Source organism: Pollachius pollachius, assembly GCF_949987615.1.
Source record: "Pollachius pollachius genome assembly, chromosome: 9".
NCBI classification, from domain to species: Eukaryota; Metazoa; Chordata; class Actinopteri; order Gadiformes; family Gadidae; genus Pollachius; species Pollachius pollachius.
Window position 1 is genome coordinate 5,503,750 of NC_136942.1, and position 24,000 is coordinate 5,527,749.

Here is a 24,000-nt window from a genome sequence, read left to right on the forward strand (position 1 = left end):
GTCTGTTGTCCAGCCTTGATCGTGGACACTGTCTGTCTATCTGTCCCTCCATCTGGCTTGCTGGCTATCTCTCTGTCTAACGTTTTGCCATCTGCATGTCTGTATGATTGGCCATCTGCATGTCTGTCTGTCCGTCTCTCCGAAAGTCTGTCGGTCCGTCTGCATTTCTGTCTGTCTATCTGTCTGTTTGGCCATCTGCATGTCCGTCAATCCGTCTGTCGTCCCTCTGTCTGTCTGTCTGTCTGTCTTCATGACCTTCTATGTATGACCACTGCGCTGCATTGATAATGCAAATATTTCCGTTATGTTGGGCTTTGTCATGCTATATTGTGTGATGTTGTGCTATGTTGTGTTATGCCATCCTATGTTGTGCTATTTCCTGCTATACCAAGGCAGGACCTAACCTGCATGAAGAAAACAGGAAGAGGAAGAGAGACACTCTCTCTATTCTGCCCATATCCATCCCCTAGGTCCTTGTGCTGTGGTGCGATCATGGGTGGATGCCTCCTCTGTTAATCACTAATAACCTGTGTTGTGTTCTGCAGACGTGCTGTGAGTGCTGTCTGCTAGGGAAGGCCGCTCAGGAGCACGACCTGCCCTGCGACCACAGCCTGGCGCTGAGCTACCAGTGTGGCCTGGTGTCCCGGGCATGCTGCCTGGACGGAGCCTCGCTCAACGACACCCTGGGAGGTACCACAGGGTCCCCTGCCATTTCTACTTCATTTTGTTCTTTTTTTTTAAACTTTTAAACTTTTTTTAACTGACACACTGGGTTACAGCGTGTACCATATAGGTCCTGAGCGCAGCGACCCGGGTTCGAATCCTGCCCATGGACAATTGCAGCATGTCCTCCCCTTTATCTCCCATACCTTCCTCTCTGTCTCACTCTATAATAAAAAAAAAGCTTAAAAATGCAAAAAATAAATCTTTAAAAAAACACTTAAAAGATAAAGTTATGAGACCGTTTGAGAGGGGTCACGTTGGGATGATGATCATCATCATCATTTCAACAGCCAATAAAAACATTGACACAACTGAGACCACATCGCCCTCTGCAGGATCCTGTCTATCATGACGCATTAAATACATTCTCGTCATCCACAGGGTTAGGGCATTCTGCCTCCCGCAACGTCAAGCTCGGTAGGTGCAGGGTCCTGTGGCCCCGAGGCAGCAGTGGTGTTGATTGGTGAACCTGACAGGGATACGAAACATGACTTAAACGAAAGGGTAGAAAGTAGGAGACAGCCACCGCCTGAGGTGAACTGAGACTAAGGGGGGGGGGGGGGTATGACCAGCGTTACAACGGATGTAATTAGAGCGCTAATGAGGGACAGGTGTGGGTGATTAAGAGACTGCCGATGCAGAGGTCTGGAACTTTCCTTCCTGTCGAATTCGTTTTTGCAGCACATTCGTAAGCATATGTTTTTCGTTTTTCTCCACTGTTTGAACAGACGGATTGAATAATGAAACAAGCAATGACGCAGAGGTTCTGATGCTGACTGACCCTTGCAAAGGTAAGATACAATACCCACCAATAGATATTGTGATTCTGTACAAAGCTTTTATATTGGGCATATATGATAAACCTTGTTTTGGGGTTTGTTTCGGTGCGCAGGTAATGGGAAATGTGCGCATCTGTGTGTGGGCAACGGAACCTGTTCCTGTTTCAAAGGCTTCAAACTCAGACCTGATGCAAAAAACTGTGACGGTATGTGGTCTTTTGGGGCTTTTATTACGCAACGGTTTTTAGCTTGTGACGATTTTTTGCAAAGGAAAAGCCAAACAAACTGGGGTCTAGAACAGCCTGAGGAACCTTGTTCTTCTGTTAGATCCTCACGAGACAAGCATTTAATGATGAATATCTCAATGATGTTCTCCTCTCCTCTCCTTTCTTCGCCACTCCTTTCTTCTCTCTTTTCTCTCCTCTCCTTTCTCTCCTCACCTTTCCTATCCTCTCCTCTCCTCTCCTTTCCTCTCTTCTCCTCTCCTCCTCCCTTCTTTGCCTCTCCCCTCCTCTCCTCTTCTCTCCTCTCCTCTCCTCTTCTCTCCTCTCCTCTCCTATCCTCTCTTCTCCTCTCCTCTCTTCTCCTCTCCCCTCCCCCCCTTCTCCTCTCCTCTCCACTCCCTCCTAGACATTAACGAGTGCTTGCTGGGGGCCAGTAACTGCCGTCTGGGTGAGCGTTGCATCAACACGGCGGGCTCCTTCCGCTGCCAGAGAGAGGTCAGCTGTGGGACCGGCTATGAGCTCACAGACAGCAACAACTGCAAAGGTCTGTGATGTCGCCCTCTAGTGTCGGAACACTGCAACACATTACAACACTGCCAAAGGGCTTCACAAGCAGCATTTTATGACACATTATTAAACGTATCCCACCACAGTGCAATGAAAAGCTCCCTTAATTTTTAAGGAGGAAGACACCTTGAGAAAGAATGCAGGAAAAATAATCCCTCCTTCCAGGGATGGTTATGGGTGAAATGGGTGCCATAATGGACAGGCATAAAGCACAGTAGTTCAATCTGGGGAAAGAAGAGAGGAACTGTGAAAATATCACAAGAGCTTGGGGCTTTTCTCATTGATGGAAGCGATTGCAACGTCTGACATGTCATTCTGTTCATCTGTAAAGACACTGTCTCCCACAATGCATCAGTGGCATCTCCAGGAATGTCCAACCAATTACTCCCATGTGTTTCCTCCCCCAGACATTGACGAGTGTGAAACGGGCACCCACAACTGTGTCCCGGACTTTGAGTGTCAGAATACCCAGGGCTCATTCCGCTGTCACCCTACAGTCAAGTGTGGCGCCGGCTATATTCAGGATGCCCTGGGCAACTGCATAGGTAACGCACACACACACATACACACAAGTGCAGGCCTGCACACCCACACGTACACGCAAACAGACAGAACCTCGACATAACCACATACTTTGGTAAAACAGCAAACAGAAAGTTCCAGAAGGTTTTTATAAAACGCTTATTGTTGTATTTGTGAATGTTTACAATTCCTTTGTTTTCCTACTCACAACTTAAGTACGTACAATGTACTAATTATGTTTATTGTTGAGTTTAGTGGTTCAAGTAACAATGGCCAAAGTTAACATTTAACATTCAAGTTAAACTCTTCGTTGAATTTAATGGTTCTTTCTAAATGTTTGACTTTTATAGTCATTTTTTATTTCTTCCCCAGACTCGCGTGCTTTATTATTGCTTTACAGGGCTGCACGATTTCCTTACTTGGAAAGGAAATAAACTCATTCCAGAGCACACAAGCTATTTACAATTGAGACACTTTTATCCAAAGCGACTTACAGTGAATAAAGATGCACATCATTACGCGGTGCGAGCAGAGGTTTGGCATCTCCCTCAATGCCTTACTGGAGGCATTGAACCACAGTTAGACTTCTGGAATCGGGGTGGGGGGGGGGGGGGGGGGGGGGGAAATCAACCCCAGTACCTTTCAAGCGGGGAGCAGATCACCCCAGCCTTTCCCTGACCACTACCCTCCCCCATAAAGCTGTGCATTCAGGCACGACTTCTTGTGTCCATAACACGCTTCCACTGCCCCCTCATCACATGACCCATGCCGTGCGTCCCGCAGACATCAACGAGTGCCTGGCCCAGACTGGACCCTGCCATCCGGGCCAGGTCTGCATCAACAACCGGGGCTCCTACACCTGCCAGAGGATCTCGGTCAACTGCGGCCGGGGCTACCACCTGAACGTGGAGGGCACGCGCTGCGTGGGTACGGCCAGAGGCTTGCTTTACTAAGAACCCATGTCTTAATCACCACCTACACGGTGTGCGAGGACACAGTAAGGGATGGTGTGTTGTCAGTCTCTGATAGCGTTGATCGGGCTTATTCAGTCATCGGCCCCAGATTGTGGAACGAACTCCCACTTCATGTTATGCTAGCACTTCCAGTACCCAGTTTCCAATCCCTCCGAAAAACGTTTTCTTTTCTCGTGCATTTAACTCCATATAAGTTTTATTATTGTCCGTGTCCTTTTTTGTGCTTTAAATAGTCTTTTCAGTTATTTGTGTGTTTATAACTAGATAGTTGATTTGTACAGCACTTTGGTCAACTGTTGTTTTAAAGGGCTCTAAACATGACTTGACTTGACAATGGGAATGCACTGTTTAGTCAAGTAGCAATCTCTTTTTGGCAAATCGACCGCCATTGAATTGACCGGCGCACCCTTTGGCAGACATCGATGAGTGCAAGGGGCCGGACGGGGCGTGTTCGGGCCACGGCTGCTTCAACATGATGGGCTCCTTCCGCTGTGAGTGTGCGGCCGGCTACAACTTCAACAGCATAAACCGCGTGTGCGAAGGTAAGGACGTTATTTGGGACTGAATCCCCCAACCTCTCAGTTTTGTGTGTAGTCTTTTTTTTTTACAAGGACGCCAGGTGTGAGGTTACAATTTTCCATTTCAAAGTCCAACCACTGGTGACATCGCAAGTGGGGGGTTTCCACCCATATTAGGTATGGGTCGATCCTACTCCTGCCTGCCACGTGGTTCTGTCCACCAGGGAGTGGTCAATCTATCCATCATACATTTGGGTGACCACTCCCACTTGTGATGTCAACAGTTGATACTCACCCTCACACCTAATGGTAAAAAAGGGAACGATGTTAAATTAAATTGTTCTCAGTGTTATGTTACTGTGTTCAAGCCTTTTTTTCTGTTGCCTCCCGGTTGGTAGACGTCAACGAATGCATGCACTACCCCGGACGCCTTTGTGCTCATAAGTGTGTCAACAACAAGGGCTCCTACACCTGCACCTGCACCACAGGCTTCAAGCTCTCCTTGGATGGGAGGAATTGTAACGGTACGGCCGTCGTTTGGTCTACGTAGCGCTCCGATACATAAAGTATATATGTGCAAAGAGATGAAGATGCATGACCTGTTGACGTCAGTTGAGCGACTTTCGTGATTCCCCCCTCCGGGTAGATTTGAACGAGTGCGAGGACAACCCATGCAGCCAAGAGTGCGCCAACGTCTATGGCTCCTACCAGTGCTACTGTCGCCGTGGTTACCAGCTGAGCGACGTGGACGGCTTGACGTGTGAAGGTAAAGGGAATGCCACCGTCTGAGGCGGGCTTGACTGGCTGGACTTGAGTTTGCTTGCATCTTATTAGAGGCAGGAGGTGGTGTTGCCGACCAAGGATGCTTACAGGTAAGGGTGTCGTGGGCATTTGGAATTTAACCCAATACCTATCGGTTGGTCCAAAACACCCCTTCCACCACACCAGCACGCTGCTCTGCGGCGCTTGGTCCCGTCTCGCCTAGATCGTTCGATAAGATTAGACCGAAACAGGGGGGTCAAGGGAATGAGAGCATAAGGCAGTCGACGATACAAAAAGCCTCCACCAGATGGCGTGTGTTCACGTTCGCCTCTGATCTCCTCAGATATTGACGAGTGTGCCCTGCCCACCGGGGGCCACATCTGTGCCTTCCGATGCCACAACACCGGCGGGAGCTTCCACTGCTCGTGCCCCGTCAAGGGCTACACCCTCGCAGCCAACGGACGCAGCTGCCAAGGTGAAAAGGATTCTGGGAGTTTGAGAACTCCCAAACCTAGAATATTCATGTGGCTAGCAATAGCACTATTTTATCCATTGTTGCGGATTGAAGTGTTAATACTTAAAAATGTGATGGTGACTTTTTTTTTTTTCTTATAAGATGGCAATTAACAGTTTATTTCTATTGATTGATACGTCATGATGTGATACTGTGTCTAATGGAATAACATTACATAGGAACGTGTGGCAACAGAGAATGAGCCTGAACACTTTCTGAATGCACTGTACGTTTGCTCTCATATTTTCCCCATTCATTTTACATTGCCGCTTTTTTTCTTCGTAACCAGACGTCGACGAGTGCGTGACGGGGATGCACACGTGCACCGAGAACCAGAGCTGCTTCAACGTGCAGGGAGACTTCCGATGCCTGTCCTTCGACTGCCCCAGAAACTACCGTCGGATAGGAGAGACGTAAGTAGCACCCAAATCTCTGATCCACCTACCAACGGTTTGAAATACACGGAGACTCACACATCCCCAATCGATGTTGTGCAGACACAGACACATGCACGCATGCGCCGCACAACAGCAGAGATCCCCTGACGAAGATCTCAAAGCACCACGCAATTTCAGGGTCTACTGTTTTAGGTCCATTGAACTTTTGAAGTACACACGCAGTATAGCTCTGCATACTCTTGTTGGCTATCCTCAACCACTTCCCTAAGGACTCTGCTCCTGGCATGTTGCGCGCAGTAAACTGAATAACAAAATGCACATGTCTCCGCTTTAATGAGCACAAACCCTGCCTGACCACGGGCTGCGGCTGAGCCCTCGTAGCAGTTAGCAGCAGTCAGAGTGCACGTCCTGCATGGTCCCACAGGGGGCAGCGTGACAATGTGCCCGTACCACCAGGCTACCTCTGTATGATGTTTCTCTCTGCACTTGCATGCCATGCACGCCCAATGGAACTTACCCACAATCTCTCTCTCTCTCTCTCTCTCTTTCTCTCTCCCTGCTTGTTTGTTTTTTTCTTGTCCCTTGTCTGTCCCATTCTTTGTCCTTCCCCCCCCCCCCCCGTCTCTCGTTGCAGCCGATGCGAGCGCTTGCTTTGCAATGACTCTAGCGAGTGCCTGGCCACGCCCGTGAGAATCACCTACTACTACCTCACCTTTCCCACCAACATCCCCGTGAACACCAACGTCTTCCGCATGGGCCCCTCGCACACGGCGCCCGGCGACGTCGTCAACATCGCCATCGTCACCGGCAACGACGACGGCTACTTCCGGACGGAGCGCGCGGCCAACGGTGGCGTGATGGCGGTGGCGCGGCCATTCGCCGCCGCGCAGGACTTTGAGGTGGCGCTGGAGCTCCGCCTCCAACGCTACGGTCACCTGAGCACCTACCTGGCCAGGGTGATGGTGTTTGTCTCTCAGGAGGAACCCAGGGTGCCTTACAACCCCCTTCTGGAGTAGACGCCCCCCACTGGGTCGGGGGTTGGGGGGTTAGGGAATGGGAGGAGGCCAACCTTCGCCGTCGCTGTCGGTTACGCCTTCTGGGCGTGTCTCCTGGGGTGGGGCGGTCCCTTATTGGTTGTATCAGCCCGCTGGCTGTTTTGGACTTTTGGTAGGGTGGTGGCACGTGCAGACGAGAAAACTCTGTGGACTACGAACCATCCTTTGTAAGACCACTACGTTATCTAGTTAGGGTTCGGAGTGTCAGACTCCCATTCAGTATCTTGCAGTTGATTTTAAATTGTAGTGGCGACTGTTTTTGAGCACTATGCATGGGACCACCTCACCTGAATGTATTTTTTTGGAGATGGGGAATCTTGTGGGCCGCTAGGTGGCGCTCTAGGTCAGGGTATTAATTAGTCATTAATTAGGAGTGATCCAAACCTGCCAAAACACTGACTGTAATTAGCTGATCACTGCACGATACCACCTTGTTTTACAATATGATACAGTTCATACTGTTTTTTTCTATTAAAACCGAAATAGTAATACCATGTGTTCTACGTACTTCTGGTTCTTCAGTGGAGGAAAAATGGCCTGTTGTGCATCCAATTCTTAAACAACGGAAGTCTGAAAAATCAAGCGGTGACTTCAAGTATCGAGTTCTAGTTACTCCATAAATCCCACTTCCCGATGATGGTTTGCGCCGCACATAGATTTTAATCCAGCAGGTTTCTTTTTCCAATGCACTGAACCTCCGTCCCATTATAATTCAGGCTCGATCATTTGAAAACACTTATTTCTTTTCAAACCCGGAACAGACGGATATCCAAAGCGAGCAGATTAAGTGACAAGTGATGGGGCACAGCGGGAGAAGAGAACAAAACAAAACAGCAAAAATAGGGGGGAACTTCCCCAGCGGGCCAGAGTATAGACTATTTAAATACTCTGGCATGCTCCGTGGCTGCTTCCATTCACGGGCGCTGCGGCTTAGAATAACTGTATATTCAGATGTCCTCACGAGTACCTCGCCGGTTTTAAGAGCTGTCAGGCCAGAGGAGATGCACTCGTCCCTCGTGGGGATATCTTTAAAATAAGAACGTGGTGGCGTGCAGGAGGCTTTTTCCTCCCCTCTGACATTGAGTTATGAAGCCGTGGGCTCTGGCCGGTGGTCTGAACAATTTGTGGTGGAGCAACATCACCGCCACTGCAGAATGAATGATGCCCTGCAGTGTTTGTGTTGGGGCGTTATCAATGTGCCGACTATAAATAATAATTACTACAACGCAAAAAGAAAAGAGTAGGAGCCCTGTGCTTGACCAGAGAGGACTTCATCCAAAACGTCTGTTTTTCTTTTCTGTCTGAAACTATTGGGGATTTTCTCCTGAACTGGGGCTCTATGGGCCGACTGAGCCACAAAGACACACACACACACACACACACACTGACTTCTAAATATAGTATATTATCGTATGCACATAAGCATGTTGAGAGAAAACCAATGCATACGCACACAAACACACACAAAAACACAGTGTGTGTCTGTCTTCTGAGGGGCAAAGAACACACACTTGCGCACACTTCACTTGCTCCGCCGGCTTTGAAGTGCCCATCTGGTGTGTGTGTGTGTGTGTGTGTGTGTGTGTGTGGAGGCGGCAGTTCAGCCTGGGTCATCATCATCTTCCTATAAATTGACTTTGTTGCCCAACGGGGCTCCAGTCCGCGCCGCTAAGCCCTTCTCTTCAGCCCGGGCCGAGGTATTATACATGGGGAGAACATTCTGTGGCTTTGGCCCAGGCCAAAGCACAACTTGGACCCACCCGCTAATTGCTAATTACAAGCCCCTACCCAGCGGTGGCTTGACTTGACTCTGTCAGGGGCTTCTCTCTCTCTCTCTCTCTCTCTCTCTCTCTCTCTCTCTCTCTCTCTCTCTCACTCTACACCAGTCGTCCGCGGGGCCCGTACATCCCCCAGGGAGACAGAGAGATCTACAGCTTGTGAGTCACCGTGCGGCTGTATGTCCGCCTTGCACATTAACTGGACCTATACATGGCAAGCAGGCTGTTATTACAACCCAATATAACTCTATACACTGATTTGCCTCCGTTTGGGGAAGACGGGGGTTTGGATTTGACTTCTTGGACAGCGGAATGGGGGCCTTCCATTGTGGTGAGTTTCCCTCTTCAGGATCAAAGGGCCTGGCGTGATCCAGAGTTAACTTGGCGAGTTAAACGATAAACTTGCATCCCACCGTGATGCAAATGGTCTCAAGCCTCTCTCTCTCCATGTCTCTCTCTTGCTCTCTCTCTCTCTCTCCATGTCTCTCTCTCTCTCTCCATGTCTCTCTCTCTCTCTCTCTCTCTCTCTCTCTCTCTCTCTCTCTCTCTCTCTCTCTCTCTCTCTCTCTCTCTCTCTCTCTCTCAGGTCAGTCTAATAAAAAGGTAAAGCACAGTCAAATATTCTGGTTGCTTTCAGCCACCTGTGGGGGCCCCTGAAGGCAGCTGGTTGGGGGGTCCCTCATTCCCCATCCACCTGTCACTGATTAGTGTGTGAAATAAACAAAACCCTAAATAACAGGACAGTGCTCCCCAAGGGGGGGGGGGGGGGGGGCGAGCAGGGGAGGGGAGAGGCTGTCTAGTCAAGTTCCACACATAAACCTCCCTTGCATCGTAAATCCTCCTGTGCAGATGATGCGATGCTGGGACAACCGAATGAAAGATGTTTCATTTGGTTCCCATCGTCCCTCCATCTGTCTCTGAGTGTGTTGAGTTACTTCTCTCACGGTGGACAGAACCGTTGAAAACACTGAAAACATGAATATCATTTTTGTTGTGTGTGTGTTTGTGTGTGTGTGTGTGTTTGTGTGTCTGTTCCTCCACGTCGGCTAGGACTGTACCCACAGGCACCATCCGCTGCATGAAGTCCTGTCAGCCCAACGACGCGCCCTGTAACATGGACCCGGTCCATTCTGTGTCCCACACCTTCATCTCCATGGCAACACTCAGAGACTTCACCAAGCCAGAGGGTAAGCTTCCTCAGAGGTGGCTCCTTCAGGAGATACGGTGTGTGTGTGTGTGTGTGTGTGTGTCTGTGTGTGTGTGTGTGTGTGTGTGTGTGTGTGTGTGTGCGTATGTTGTGTGTGGGGGTTTGGCTCGGGGGGGGAGGGATCAAGAAAACAGAGGCAAAACAAGAAAACCGATGGTAAATGAGCAAGAATACGTAAATGCAACCGTAATACTAGTCATGTAGCAGACACTTTAAGGCAAAGCAATACATGGGATTAGGTGGGATTAGGATGGAGTTAGTAAGTGATCTTTCGCATCTCTACTGTATGTCTAATGATGAATGGACCTCTGTATATCTCTCGTTCCTCCAACAGAGATAGTGTTTCTGAGGACCACGGTGCCAGCCTACGCATCTTACCAGTTCGGCACCTTTGACGTCATGTTTGAGATCCAGGCCGGCAACGCGGACCAGGCGTTTGACGTCATCAAGCGCATCGAAAACGGCGTCTATGTCGGTGAGACCGCCCGTTCAGTTTCTACGTGCGTGCTCTCTGACGAGGGGTACCCTGTGCAGCAACGTGTGACGGCCTCCTTTCAGCCCAGCGGCCAGGGATATTTTAGAAACGCAACATTAGCGTTACATAATAAACTGATACACAACGCTAAAACAAATGCCAAGGCTGAACCGGCCAGGATGTACTCCAGCTGCCACCCGCGGAATCCCCACACACGCGCACACAGACACACACGCGCCTACACACACACGAACCGATGATTCAAATGGCCCTCACACAAACACAAATGGTAGACAAACGAAGAATGAGAAAAATCTGAGGGAGGATAAGGCACGTTAATTGTGCCAATAAACAGAACACACACACACGCACACACCCGTGGGACAGACAACATTGGTGACAACAATCAATCAAACATCCTGTTGGTCGATTTCTACAACCACACTTGTCATAATAAAAGCTTTACGAAAAACAGCCATCCTCTGATGCACATTCATAAGGCTTGAGGTAGGACCCCAGGGTAGATCAACTAAGGACGTTTCTGACATGAGTCTTTCTGACGTGCATTGTGACGCCGTTGTAAGGGATCTTCCTCAATTATTGCCTGGCAACAGCAAAGGGCATTCACTGCTTCTCCAAATGTTTAGGAACCATTTTCTGTTCCTTGTGTATGTGGAAGGCAGGATCCCTCCCATCCGACTGTTCTTTATGATCCTTTAAGTCTAAATGTTCACAGCGGTAGACTGACTCCCACTGCAGGGTTCTCTCTGAAAGGCGCAAAGGCGTGTGTGGAAGAGAACTGGAAACCATGTGTTCACATTATGAGGTTGAGCAACGGATAAACAATCATCAGTTTACCACCTGGTTTGGTGGTCATGTGATCCCAAGAGGTCCTGTGGTCGGCAGATGTCGAGGAGCGTCTTCAGTCTTGTGTCAGAGAGAGAGAGAGACGCCAGGCACATCACCAAACATCGTACCTTTCATAGAACCAGACATCTCCTTGCCACGTGTAGACCAATAAATGTATTTGGTATGCTGAACATCATCCAAGTGACAAAACATACACACCAGCGTCACACGGCTCTTCCTGGGTCTCCGTTGGGTAACGCATGGGTAAGGTTTCCTGCAGGGGTGAGCTATGGTGCAGCAGGAAATTGTAGCAACGTGTGGGAAAGCACATGTTTGATGTTCTGCATTAAGCTTTTACTGTGAAAGAATATGTGTGTACTTGTGTGTGTGTGTGTGTGTGTGTGTGTGTGTGTGTGTGTGTGTGTGTGTGTGGTGTGTATTTGCATTCGAGAAACAAAAAAAATCCACTTTTATGGCCCCCGCCCGTTGGCTTGGTGAAGAGAAAAAGAAAAGACAAAGAAAAACGATAAAGAAGTAGACCACCGAGAGAGAGAGACAGAGAGAGAGAGAGAGAGAGAGAGAGAGAGAGAGAGAGAGAATATGTTGGAGAACTCTCTTGGCCACTCTCCCTCACTCCTCTTCATGTGGTTGAAGTGCATTGTTCCATTTGTCTCTGCGAGGCCTCAGTGTCTCGCCCAGCATTAGAGCACTTTGAGCCACGCGACCACATTAAGAAAGGAAAGACGCAAGGTCTGTTTGTGTGCGGATCCACTTCTGTCCCTGAACCCGGCTGAGGGCTTATTGGATGCAGTACCCGGGGAGAGTGGTGGACGGCTAAGAGGCCGCTGCATACTGTTCCGTCGCTCTGGTCGCCGGTCCAGCCAGCTCCTGCTGTGAACTGTGGTCTCCCCATCGCGATGAGGCTCCCTGGTGATTTGATTTAGTGGGAGTTAGTGACCGTCCCAGTGCTTCGCTCCACCGATAATGCGTGCGTGTGTGTACGTCTGTGTAGGCAGTGCATGTGTGCGTGCCACGTTTGTGTGGGTGTGTGTACAAAGTTTGTGCTTCTTTTGTGTGTGTGTACGCAGCTTTGGTGTGTGTGTGTGTGTGTGTGTGTGTGTATGTGTTTGTGTGTATGCAGTGTGTGTGTGTGTACACAGTATGTGTTTGGATGTATCTGTGTGTCTGTGTGTAAATGTGTGGCTGGCTGACGTGTCAACTGTCTCCTTCTCTGGCTACAGTGTTGAGACATTTAAAACGGGGGACAGACATGAGAAACGGTTCATGTTGCAGCTCCTTTGATGAACGCATGAATGAACGGGTTTATGGGTTCTGTTTTGGGGGTTTTGATGTTCATCCAGGGGTAAACAACAGAGGTGATCGCACATCCACAGAGTTCACCGAGAGTTTGAGAAGTGGTTTGTCAATGCGGTAGACTGGCTAGTGACTGGTGAGTGATCACCAAATGGCTCAATATTTCAAACTTCCTCACACACACATGCACACGCATGCATGCACACACACACTCACACAAACGCACAACAGTTCAATGTTGTCATTGGTGGGGAAAAAAGGAGGGTTGTAGAGTTGAATTCAATCATCCCTTAACGTTGGTGTGGAAATATACATACACACAAACACACACACACACACACACACACACACACACATACACAAACTTTGACATAACACGTACATTTGCAGCCCTTTGCATTTCACTCCACAAACACAGACACACACACATACACAGACACACACACCACTGTAAAGAGCAACACCACGCCTTTTTCCAAGTCCCCGTTCATCCGTGACTGTTTCGTTTTTTCCCAGCGCTGTCTGATTTGGATGACACATCTGACAGCCTGCCCTGTCTGAACAAACACAGACAGCCAGGGGAGGGGGGGGCACACACACACACACACACACACACACACACACACACACACACACACACACACACACACACACACACACACACACACACTGACAGACCATCATACACTGGTAGCATAGCAGCATTCAGCCAACAACCCCCATGAGGTACACATGTAAACAAGCCCGGGATGGTGGTGGTGTGTAGTATAGCATATCATCCCTCTGACAAAGAAAACATACCTGACACACACCTTACATGTGTTTGGAAAGGCAAATAGTATTGGAATGCATGCCTCCTAGCCTAGCCCTTTCGCTAACAATTTTTCTTCTTCTTCTGCCTCCCTTTTTGGTTAGGAGTAAGGTTGTTTTTTGAGAAATGTTTTCAGAAGACGCCGGTGTCTCTGAGCATCTCTGCGCATTGGGAACGTAAAGTTATTGGAGAAGTTGAATGGGTTAGGCCTTTTTTTGTTGGTGTGTGGAATCCTATCAGTGACGGCAGACCGGTGTTGTGCCCACAGGGATCCAACAGGCTGCTCTGCTTAGAATCCCACACTGTTCATGTGAAGAAGTTATCAACCTTGCTGTCAGTTTCCTTCAGTCTCCTGACAGTACAGTTGATTGATTCGTACTAGGAATTTCCGATTATCAGGTGATTTATCCTCCTCTCTTTTGAGGAACTTCCCTTCATGGAGGCTATTTCAAATATGAATTTCTGCCAACAGGGTAGCTAAAAAAGCCTGGTTTGCACGTCTATGAACTATTTTTACTCTTATTCAACCTTTGGTGTGATGTCAGCCAGGTGTTAAAATGAAAATCTCCTCTTCATGAATCATTTCCATTTCAAACGAGCCTGCACAGATTGCTGAGCAGTCTGAGGCTCCGCAGCTAAATTCCATTCGCAGTCCAAAAGAACAAACAGATTCTGCCATTGAGGAGAAGCTCTTGCACGGGGATGAGTGATGTCATTGGCGCTATGCTGCCAGGCGGCAAGGTGAACCGATTGGATGAATGGAGGCGGAAGTGGACCCCGGAGCGCCAGACTTCATGCAGGCTTCTGCAAGCTGTCAGCAGGGTCTGGCTCCCACAACCAGGGGTTGGAATGTGAGTCTACGGTGCGAGACATGACCGGGCCTTGAGAATCAACAGAGGCTCGTGGCCCGAGCCAGGACTGGAAGCATCGGATGGAGGCTCACGGCTCATTTTGATTTCCAAATTAAATTGAACTCAAAGGGAGACAATTTTCCTCCACTCATCCCGAAGAAGACGACTGAATCACACAGAAAATCGCTGAGTCTGCCGTGATTTCAAATTGCCATGTCCTCTCTGCCCTTTATCTCAAATATAGACTTCTATATTTTGCTCCTTAGTTATGGGCCTTTATACTGGAAAAGGTCACTGCTAACACAGTGCAAAGGTTGCGGTGAAGATAATGTTGCGTGTTGTGTCTTCTCAGCTGCTCCCGCGACCACAGAGTGAAAAAGGTCCCAAGAAAATAGCAAGTTATTCCCATTGGGCCACTTCTGTGATGTCACAACGACACCGGCCAGCAAAAACCCATGGTCAATTTGGGAGATCTTTGGCTAGGACTCGCTTGAAATTTACTTTAAAATATCAAGCCTCCGTCTGCTGGCATTTCAGTATGTGTATGCGTGTGTGTGTGTGTGTGTGTGTGTGTGCGTGTGTGTGTGTGTGTGTGTGTGTGTGTGGGTGTGTGTGAGAGTGTGTGTGTGTGTGTGTGAGTGAGAGTGTGTGTGTGTGTGTGTGTGAGTGAGAGTGTGTGTGTATGTGTGGGTGTGTGTGTGTGTGAGTGAGAGTGTGTGTGTGTGAGTGAGAGTGTGTGTGTGTGTGTGTGTGTGTGTGAGTGTGTGTGTGTGTGTGCAGGTTGGTCTTTTTGGAGCGGTCGTACTCTGCACACTTACTGGCTGTAGAAACCAAGTCTAAAACACAAGAAAGCTCTTTTAATACAAGCAAAGCCACTACAAAATGGCCCTCCAGGGGCCTGTTAAGGGAGCAAAGCTTTAAGCCAGCCATGGACTTAAGACACTGTTTCATGTTGGCCGTGGCATTACTTCCTCTAACCAAGCCATGGCTTCACCTCAACACAAATGGTGCTCACTGTTGCATTTGGGCGTTCTCCTGTTTTTCTTCTCTATTCCCCTGAGTGCACCAAAAAGTGAATGAATATGTCACCATTGTATCAAAGTAGTTGTACCTTATTTTGTATTATTCAACTATAGATGGCCTACCACTGCAGGGTCAAAAAGAGCCCACAGTAAAGTATAAAATATAATATAGATTTAGGTAAAAAACAGAATATGCCAATGAAATATAAATGTGGGGGATATCAAAACCTCTGGGCTCTATATTTGTGACATAAAGTTATATATTATCCAGGCAATTCATCTTAATTAAACCATGAAATATGATGTCATCATATAAAATATGATTGCATGGACTCTGAACTCACCTGAATGTGAGCAGTAAGCCTAGTCCCAGAACTCTTACTGTATCTGTTTGATCAGAAAGTATTATTCCACTATACTACTACTGCAGTATATTACACATGAGCACCATTCTGCATGTGGACGCCCTACAGGACAGCCAGGAGTTTGACTGCTGTCAGCCTGCATGGCTCCACAGCCAGCGTGTCATTACACAACACTGCGGTGAGGCCATGGACACTGTTCATTTGTCTCTGGTGTTAAACCCGTTCATTTTGGATTTTGCCCTACACTTCCTACGCAGCGTTGCAGAAACCAGAAAACCAAGAAATTGTACTGTTTACATGCAACCCTTCAATATTGCGGCCCTCTTAGCCATAGAGGATGACAAATGCCTCCTGGCATTTCGCTGCACTTTGTTTTGTGGCAGATGTCTCCACTACCAGCGTGCATTTAGGGTTCTTTTTTATTGTGTGGCAGAGTAGAAGACATCTTGCAGCTGTGTTCTTGACGAGCCGGTTAGAGATGGCAGGGTCACCTTGTGCCCTGCGGTGTCCACCTCAGTGGCCATGGAAACAACACATTTGGAGCACCGCAAGTCTTCACAATACTACTTCTGCATCTTACAGATATTGGTTTTCAACCCAGTCGCAGGGGAAACCAAAACCGGGAGCGTATTTGTGGGTTTTAGGTAACCTCTGCCTTGTTTATGTATGTGTAAATCCCAGGTAATGACTACATTGTGGCCAATCAAAGGCAACCTGTTATGTGGTCGCCAGCAGCATTTTTGCCTCAAAGCCCCGCTGAGATGTCCAAGATGACTGAGAGAGGGGCCTGGTTTCACCTTGGAGTTCCAGTTAGCCACCATCACCACTGTGAGCCATGTGTCTCTCCCTCACAGTTCCCACCACACCAAGTATTTTGGTGGGAAGGCTATGGAAAGATAGAATCATCATGCTGGGATTTCGTAGTGTATTCCAAGGGGGTCAAATTCAATGACTGAACAAACATCAAGGTCTGTTAACCAAAAGAGATGCAAGATATCTCTATACTTAAAACATATTTGATCCTTCCTTTTCTCTCCGACAACCCAAGTAAAACAAGTCCAAGGATCTGAGCAGATATCCTACTTTCATGGGTGATTCACATTATGTGCTGTTTGCCAAGTCACTACTAGAACAGTGATGCATCTTATGATTCCAGAGGGTCTACTGCAAGATTTACTGTGATATTCATGGAGCGGTAGTGGTTTATTCAAATGCTAATTGCACCTTTATACAATAATACTACATCACAAGGAATGAAAAGGAGCAGTACTAGCAATTCTTTGAAGAACCACTGAAACCCTACATCCATCATTGGTGGTTGAAGGTATGAAGTATTATTATTATTATTGTTGACTTATTTATGAGACAGTATTGTTTTATTTGCTGTTGACACATACTACAATATCCTTTTGAATGACATTTACCTCTTCTGACCCTGATTATGGTCAGGGCTCTGGGGCCTACTTGGATTTTGGGTTTATGATTTAAAAACGCCACTCAGAAACAGGCCCTCCAAAACTGGTTTGCTTCTGCGGTTGTCCAAACTATGCCTTCGAACAACAATATTCCACTGTGCTCTCACTCATCTTCGTCGCGTGTTTAGCCCGGCTCCGACCCATGTGAACTAACTTTGAATCGACTCCATTAAAGTTTTCACGGCTAGCCGGTCGCACGGATGATGCTGACTCTCCATGTAGGTAATTTGCACTTCTCAACTGATTAGCTGTGTGGGTTTCTGGGTAAAGCCACGTTGTGTGTCACCCACAATGTGCTATGTACACAAATCTTTAATTTAGACTCAATCCCCAAATGCTACTTCTTTTCTTTTTTACCCTTTCGGCTGCTGTCATTGGGTTCAAGCATGGGTTTCTGTTCTCGGATGGCACTGGCGCTTTGGAAACAACAAAGCACTCATCTAGCCTCCCCTTCATTCATTGTGTCACTACGCAACAGAGATGCATAACACCAACACACAAGGGCAACCCTGGTAGTCATGGGCCCCATTCCACAGTCTTCCAGGGCGCTTATCGCCCGAATCTCCAGGGAATCTTCTGGAATCTTCTGGAATATTTTGTGTGCCCACAGTAATCCAACTGGAGGAGAGATGGAAAGTGACAGAGAGGCACAACAAGCCCAGAGAGGGGAAAGAGAGAGAGAGAGAGAGGGAGAGAGGGAGAGAGGAAGAAAAGCGAGAGGCGACTATAGTTTGTTCCTCCTTCGTTAAAGATGGATTCCTGGAGATGTGCCATCATGGCTGTCTCGCGTGACTCTGTCTGCGCCCTTCTGTCCAACACATGGGACTAATTTACCCTTGTAGGCCACATTGTCGATGCCACAAACATCAACCTCCCCCCCTCCTTTTCATCCCTCTTCAGGAATAAAAGAGAGTGAGGGGAGGGGTGGACCACTACTGTTACACAATGCCGGTGTCCAATAAAAAGTCACAGTAAACGGCCCAGTGCGATTGGTCATAACCAAACAGCTTTGCCTGTTTTAAGGCAAGGCATCAACGCACTTCATTATTCACACTAAATGAGGCGGAGTCGCTATGGGTGGGTGTAATCAGGGCTGGGTCAAACAACACCGTCTCTCACTCCATCTCTTTTGACGTCGGTGTAACTCAGAAACACGGGGACATGAAGAAACCTTCATTACGTTGATCATGAATTAAGGACCGGGGGAGTAGTTGAGTGACAGCAGGGCATTGTGGGGCTTGTGCCGCCCCAATGCACCCTGGGTGCAGCTGTCGAAGCAGGCCCGAGCCGACGCGTCGCCGACCTTCGCAGTGAAAGGGGCTGCTGACAGCCCGTGTAAATAAACACTGACGTTTTTGAGCCTTGCAATCACACGTTTTCTTAAAACGCGCACCCAAATGAATTCCACTGGCGTTCTGTAACACTGTGTGCTTCACCCTGGGTGGGTGTTGTTGACGGTGGCGCCAAAGGGATTTATAAAGTGGTCGATGGGATGTGTATCAAGGTGCTCATCCTGATTGTCACAAGGAGGCCTGTCATCGCCAACATGATAACTGAGCACAGAATTTGCCAACGTCTGTGCAGCCACATTTGAACCATGACCATGCAATATAGCTGTCCATCAGGTAAGCGTAGGATGTTACCCACCAATGATGATAGGTGGAGGAGCAGTGAACCTGAAACTCATCAGTTGTCTTCAAATAGATTTCTGGCTTTATTGTCCATCCTGCCCAACCATGGAAACTAGCTCATTAATAGCAATAGAGGGATTCAGCCGTCCACTGATCTGAATTTTAAATCATCATGCCCCCTTTGGTGACTCAAGATCCTCTTCTAGCATCCCAACCAATCACTATCCGTCTGTGTCTCTCCTCTAGGGGTGGTCCGGCAGGTGAAGCCTATCATCGGTCCGCTCAACCTGGTGCTTAAGCTGGCCATGATCAACCTGACGTCCCAGGGGGTTGCCCATCAGAGCGTCATCAACATCCACGTCTCCGTCTCCGAGTTCTGGTTCTGAGCGCCGGCCGTGGACGACGTGTCAACATGGTGTGTTGAAGAAGACTCCCTTGTCACGTGACGCCTTGCTTAGAACATAGGCCGCTGCGAGGGAGGGGGTTAGGTGAGGTACTCTGATGCGCGTGCACACGTTGGTCATATTTAACGACTAGTGTTTTTTTGCTGGGGGCATTTCGTATGAAGGGCGACGTTTCAGTGATGACAGACCACACGCTGCTTGTAGTTGTATATTAAAAAAGAGCACTAATGATTAATCCACTTTGACGTGCCCTATTGCATCTGGTGCACTGTAGCTGTAGAGTCCTATACGCTATATAAAGTCATTGTAGAGAGAAGAGTCAGATATACATTGATTGTGGCTGCCATGCATTTTGGGAAGACTTTGAAGGATATGATGATTTATTGTAACCCTACTTTTGTAGCATTCACCTCTGTTTTTATTCTTCTATCAAATAAACATTATTTTTATTTACAGTATTTTATTTTTCGCTGAACGCCACACATTTGACAGTGATGCAGATTTGTTAGACCAAAACAACATGTAAGGTCATGACCCTCTACAACATAGTTAAACATGTTAAACATATACAACATGTTCTTTTCAATTATATTTGTTTTGGGTATTACCTGGGACCAGATGTACTTGCCATAAGACCAAAAGAGTCCACAAAAGTTGGTCGACAGTCAGATTAAAGGTTCTAGGTTTGAACCTCAATGTCCCCAGTCTACATGTACACACTTAAGCATGGTACCTAATCCAGATTATTGATTATTAATTATTAATTGCCTGTTATTTAAATAAATTTTGCACCACAAATGGTACATTGTTTCAGAAAGGTATCAGTGAATGTTACTGATAATTTTAAGTAACTGTAAAATCGCTGTAACCAACTAATTTGTGGCTGGGTGAGGATATTTCGATCAAATTATTATCTATACATTGCAAACTATGCGTACTATTCTAATTTTGGACATAATAGATAGAGGCATCATTTTAAGGGCTTAATAAAATAAATTCATAGATAGAATAAATGCAGAAAGAAATGCATTGCACAGCAAAATTCTGAAGACAATTCAATAATACTCGTGATTACAGGATTGGTCACGGTTTGAATTCTAATACAGAGAAATCTTTGCAAAATCTTCAATCGGATTACATTTCAATCCTATTGTCTGTCTGATTGATGGGCGGTCGAGGCTGTTTCCAGAAAACTCTGGTGGAGGAGGTGAGTGTGTGTGTGTGTGTGTGTGTGTGTGTCGGGGGTGGGGGGGAGGGGGAGGGCTGACTCAGACATGGAACAAGGGACAATAATGGCAGTCGGCATGAGCGGCCCCTTGGGTACACGAAAGCATGTACCCGGGCATCCACATCCCTAATTACATTCACCAGTGAACCAGAACCTCTCTCTGCTTCTCCCGACTCCGAGTGAAGAGGGAGGGGGAGGGTGTTGTGAGGGTTGGGGTAGGCAGAGCAGATGTCAGTGTAACGGCCCTAACTATGGTGGGTCTGTAATCATCGCAGCAGTGTCCCATGGCCCCAGCCAGTGGCTCGCTGGGCTTCAAAGACAGCGGTGCAGCAGAGGGACATTTATCAGGAGCTGACTGCACGGGACGCATCTAAGGGCTCTGCCGAGGGGGCTATCCCCACTTCAGAGGAGGCTAAGGCCAATGGGGTCGTCCTGGTGGTCAACATAAAAGGGGAAAAAATAAATGTGTGTGTGTGTGTGTGTGTGCGTGCGCGCGCGCGCGTGTGTGTGTGTGTGTGTGTGTGTGTGTGTGTGTGTGTGTGTGAGAGAGAGACTGTTTGTGTGTGTTTGTGTGTGTCAAAAGAAAAGCTTTTCGGTAGTGAGTTGGTATAATAAATGTGTAGGTGTGTTTGCATGTGCACATATGGTTGTGTGTTTTTCTGCGTGTACCTGTGTACGCGTGTTTAATGTAATGTGGTGTAGAAGATCATGTGTGTGTATGTATGCGTGCTCATGTGGTCATCGGAAGGATAATGTGTGTGCGTGTGTCTAATGAAATCTATGTATTATCATTTGTATGTGTGTGTATCCACTCTAGGGCCTTGGAACCTCATGTGTAGCATACATTTGATATTGATATGGCATACGTTTTCTACCAAATCCCTGACAAGGGCTCTGCATAATTATACAAACCTATAGTTTAGCGAATAATCCCATAGCAAACGGCTGAGGAGCTATTTCCTTCACCCTCCAAGTATGAACGGATTCAGGTTTCAAGAGCTAATCCAGCACACAGGCTAAAGAATGTGAACAGGCCTTCTGCTTCTGCTGCTCTCTTTTCTATCTTTGAAACGTTGAAAACCTTTCGGAAGGCAGCAGAAAATCTCTTGTTCATGTGTATACACCCATTGCATGGAAGCCCTTTTTTCCCTGAAGTGCAGAATACCTCGAACTCCAGCTAATGCTAAAGCTCTACCCTTCAAATGGTAATCACACTCTAATGGCACCGGCAACAACACATTTCAGGCTCCCGGTACGGTGCTTTTGGCCACATTCATTCACCGTTAGGATTAATACAGTCTGGGCTTTGTTGGAGCAATCGAGCGAGAAAACGTCTCACAAGAGCATTTCACGACACAATACACAAGCAGCTGGGTATGATGCTGCAAAAACAGTGGTCTTCAGCGTCCAGACCATAACCAAGAGGGCTCTTGCTGGCTGGCTCTGAAGGCCTGGACAGTAGGGCAGCTAGCCCCCGTTGGCAGCCCTCAACCAAACCACATACATGTGGGGACAAATGAGCAGAGTATCTCCTGCCAGACTTTCCGTTCCGAAGCCAAGAGGGAGAGCTCGCACACACTTGGCGGCCCCTCGAGCCCCTTGCCCAGCGAGCGCGCTCACGTTGTGACTAAGAAGAGGCGGCTGGGTTAGTCAAACTACAGTGGCGGTGGGAGGAGCGTTATTGGTGGTCTCGGTCGGCCGGGGGGGTCATCATGCCAAACGCTTGCACTGACCGTCAGTTCCAGTTGGGGGCAGATTGGTGCTTTTTCTGGCACACAAAGGCCAGAAGCAGAGGGGGGGTGTTTGGTCGAATGAGCAAGGATACGAGAATAGGGGCAAGAAGTGTGTGTGTGTGTGTGGGTAGAGAAGGGGGAGGTAGGGTCGGTGGTTGATCAGTCGGGAGACCAGGATTGCGAGGCACGTGCTGGGTCGACTCCTGGATTTACTCGCTCTCGCGCTCTTTTTTTCTTTTCCCGCTTTTTCCTGGCGTCTCTTCCGAAGCATCCACCGCAACACATGTTACAGGTTATAAGTGGGTTCTTTTAATAAATTTGGGGGATAAGTCCTCTCTCTCTTCCTCCCAATGGTTAAGCACTGTTTCTTATTATCATCAGCGTTCTCTTCTAAAGGACAGGACCAGAAGATTTCGACAGAAATCATGTTCAAAATATTTGACTTGACCAGTGTGCAGTATCGATGAATTTACTTACCTTAACTTGTTAACTTGACAACATGCAATAACATATTTTTGTAAGCGCCAATGGAAACTTAATCTTCACAATTACTTTTGTCTTTATTCCTCTGGGATAAATAATTGCACTTTTGGTTAAGAAACAAAAGTGTTCTTTTGTGAATAAGTTGGGAAAAAGGGAAAGCAAATAAAGTGATATTTTTCAAAAGCCCAACAGATGGCAGGCAAATACAGCTGAACACAGTGCCAAGCCATCCCCAAAGGACAGGGATACACATACACTCTGGAGTCAAACCCTCTTTAACTCCCAAATACATATAAGAATGATAACATTATTATTATTGCTTATCTAACAGGGAGTTAGTATATACTACTTATACTACTTTCTATTACTGAGAGAAAGTATTTATATCTATCCCATACATAAACAGTAGGATGCATCAAATATTTCTGCAGGCATGAAAGGAAAACAAATGCTGAATCTGAAATTATTATATTTAAGTTTATTTAATATTTAATATTACATTTTTATATATTTTCACACAAAATTTGAACAAACAAGTTTGGACCTCGCTTGTCCGTCATTAGAAAACACACCATGCACACCCGATGGGACGGTTCTGTGGTTTGTGTCAGAGGTGGTGGCGGCGTTGTTGGGTGTAGCAAGGGCGGGGATGGAGTGTGTTGAGGTAAGGGTAGATGGAGATCCTCCACCTTCACCCAATGAACACCATTCAACACATGAACGCATGCTGCTCCGTAACGGACTGGTCTAGACGTAACCGCGCAGATCCACTGGTGAACCCACGCCTGCTGGCAGAACCCACAGTGGATCTCTCCCACTCAGGGGGATACAGAGGGAGGAGATCCTGCTCAGGAAAACTCAGACAATTCAGCGTGCAGTGGGTCGGTTGCTCCCAGCAGCAACCCCGATTTGCTGCCTGCCGGTCGTAAAGGGAAGAGCTGTGACATCGCTTGGCCGAGCTAGATGCATTAAACATGCAGAACAAGGAAATGCATGTAACCGATTATGAACATAACGTGAGATGGGCTGGATTGAAATAGGTCATTGCATGTCCGTCTTCCTTTCGTGATATTCCCATATTGGGCTTGAAGGGTTTTGCGATAGCAGTATTTCCTAAACTTTACTCAAGATTGTGTTCCCTTGTGGTGGTTGCTAAACAGTTTTATCTTCATAAGAATACACTCTGGATGTAGTGTTAGGGTTTGAGTCAAGAGATAACGCTACTGAGGCTTTGGGTTGAAAACAGTTGAGTTTTTCAACTCTCAACTCTGTGGAGCAGAATCTTTCTCTTTGGGCTCATATATCCTTTCCAGTTTTCACAGTCCAATGTGGTCGTGG

At 47.5% G+C, this 24,000-nt stretch overlaps 1 protein-coding gene across 2 annotated transcripts in view; it reads left to right on the forward strand.

The window, feature by feature from the left end:
- Positions 1-19,623, forward strand: part of fbln1 (fibulin 1) — a 28,737-nt gene extending 9,114 nt beyond the window's left edge. The window contains exons 4-17 of one of the 2 annotated variants that reach the window (XM_079742915.1): positions 546-690; positions 1,452-1,514; positions 1,616-1,708; positions 2,133-2,270; positions 2,701-2,838; positions 3,599-3,742; positions 4,206-4,331; positions 4,706-4,831; positions 4,954-5,073; positions 5,413-5,544; positions 5,873-5,996; positions 9,865-10,001; positions 10,356-10,496; positions 19,061-19,623. In XM_079742915.1, the coding sequence (XP_079599041.1) occupies positions 546-690; positions 1,452-1,514; positions 1,616-1,708; positions 2,133-2,270; positions 2,701-2,838; positions 3,599-3,742; positions 4,206-4,331; positions 4,706-4,831; positions 4,954-5,073; positions 5,413-5,544; positions 5,873-5,996; positions 9,865-10,001; positions 10,356-10,496; positions 19,061-19,200 (1,767 nt within the window). In that variant the 3' untranslated portion in view covers positions 19,201-19,623. Of the gene's footprint in view, positions 1-545; positions 691-1,451; positions 1,515-1,615; positions 1,709-2,132; positions 2,271-2,700; positions 2,839-3,598; positions 3,743-4,205; positions 4,332-4,705; positions 4,832-4,953; positions 5,074-5,412; positions 5,545-5,872; positions 5,997-6,615; positions 7,477-9,864; positions 10,002-10,355; positions 10,497-19,060 lie in introns of those variants that run through there. The other variant, XM_079742916.1, reaches the window with a different exon arrangement.
- Positions 19,624-24,000: the final 4,377 nt, after the last annotated feature.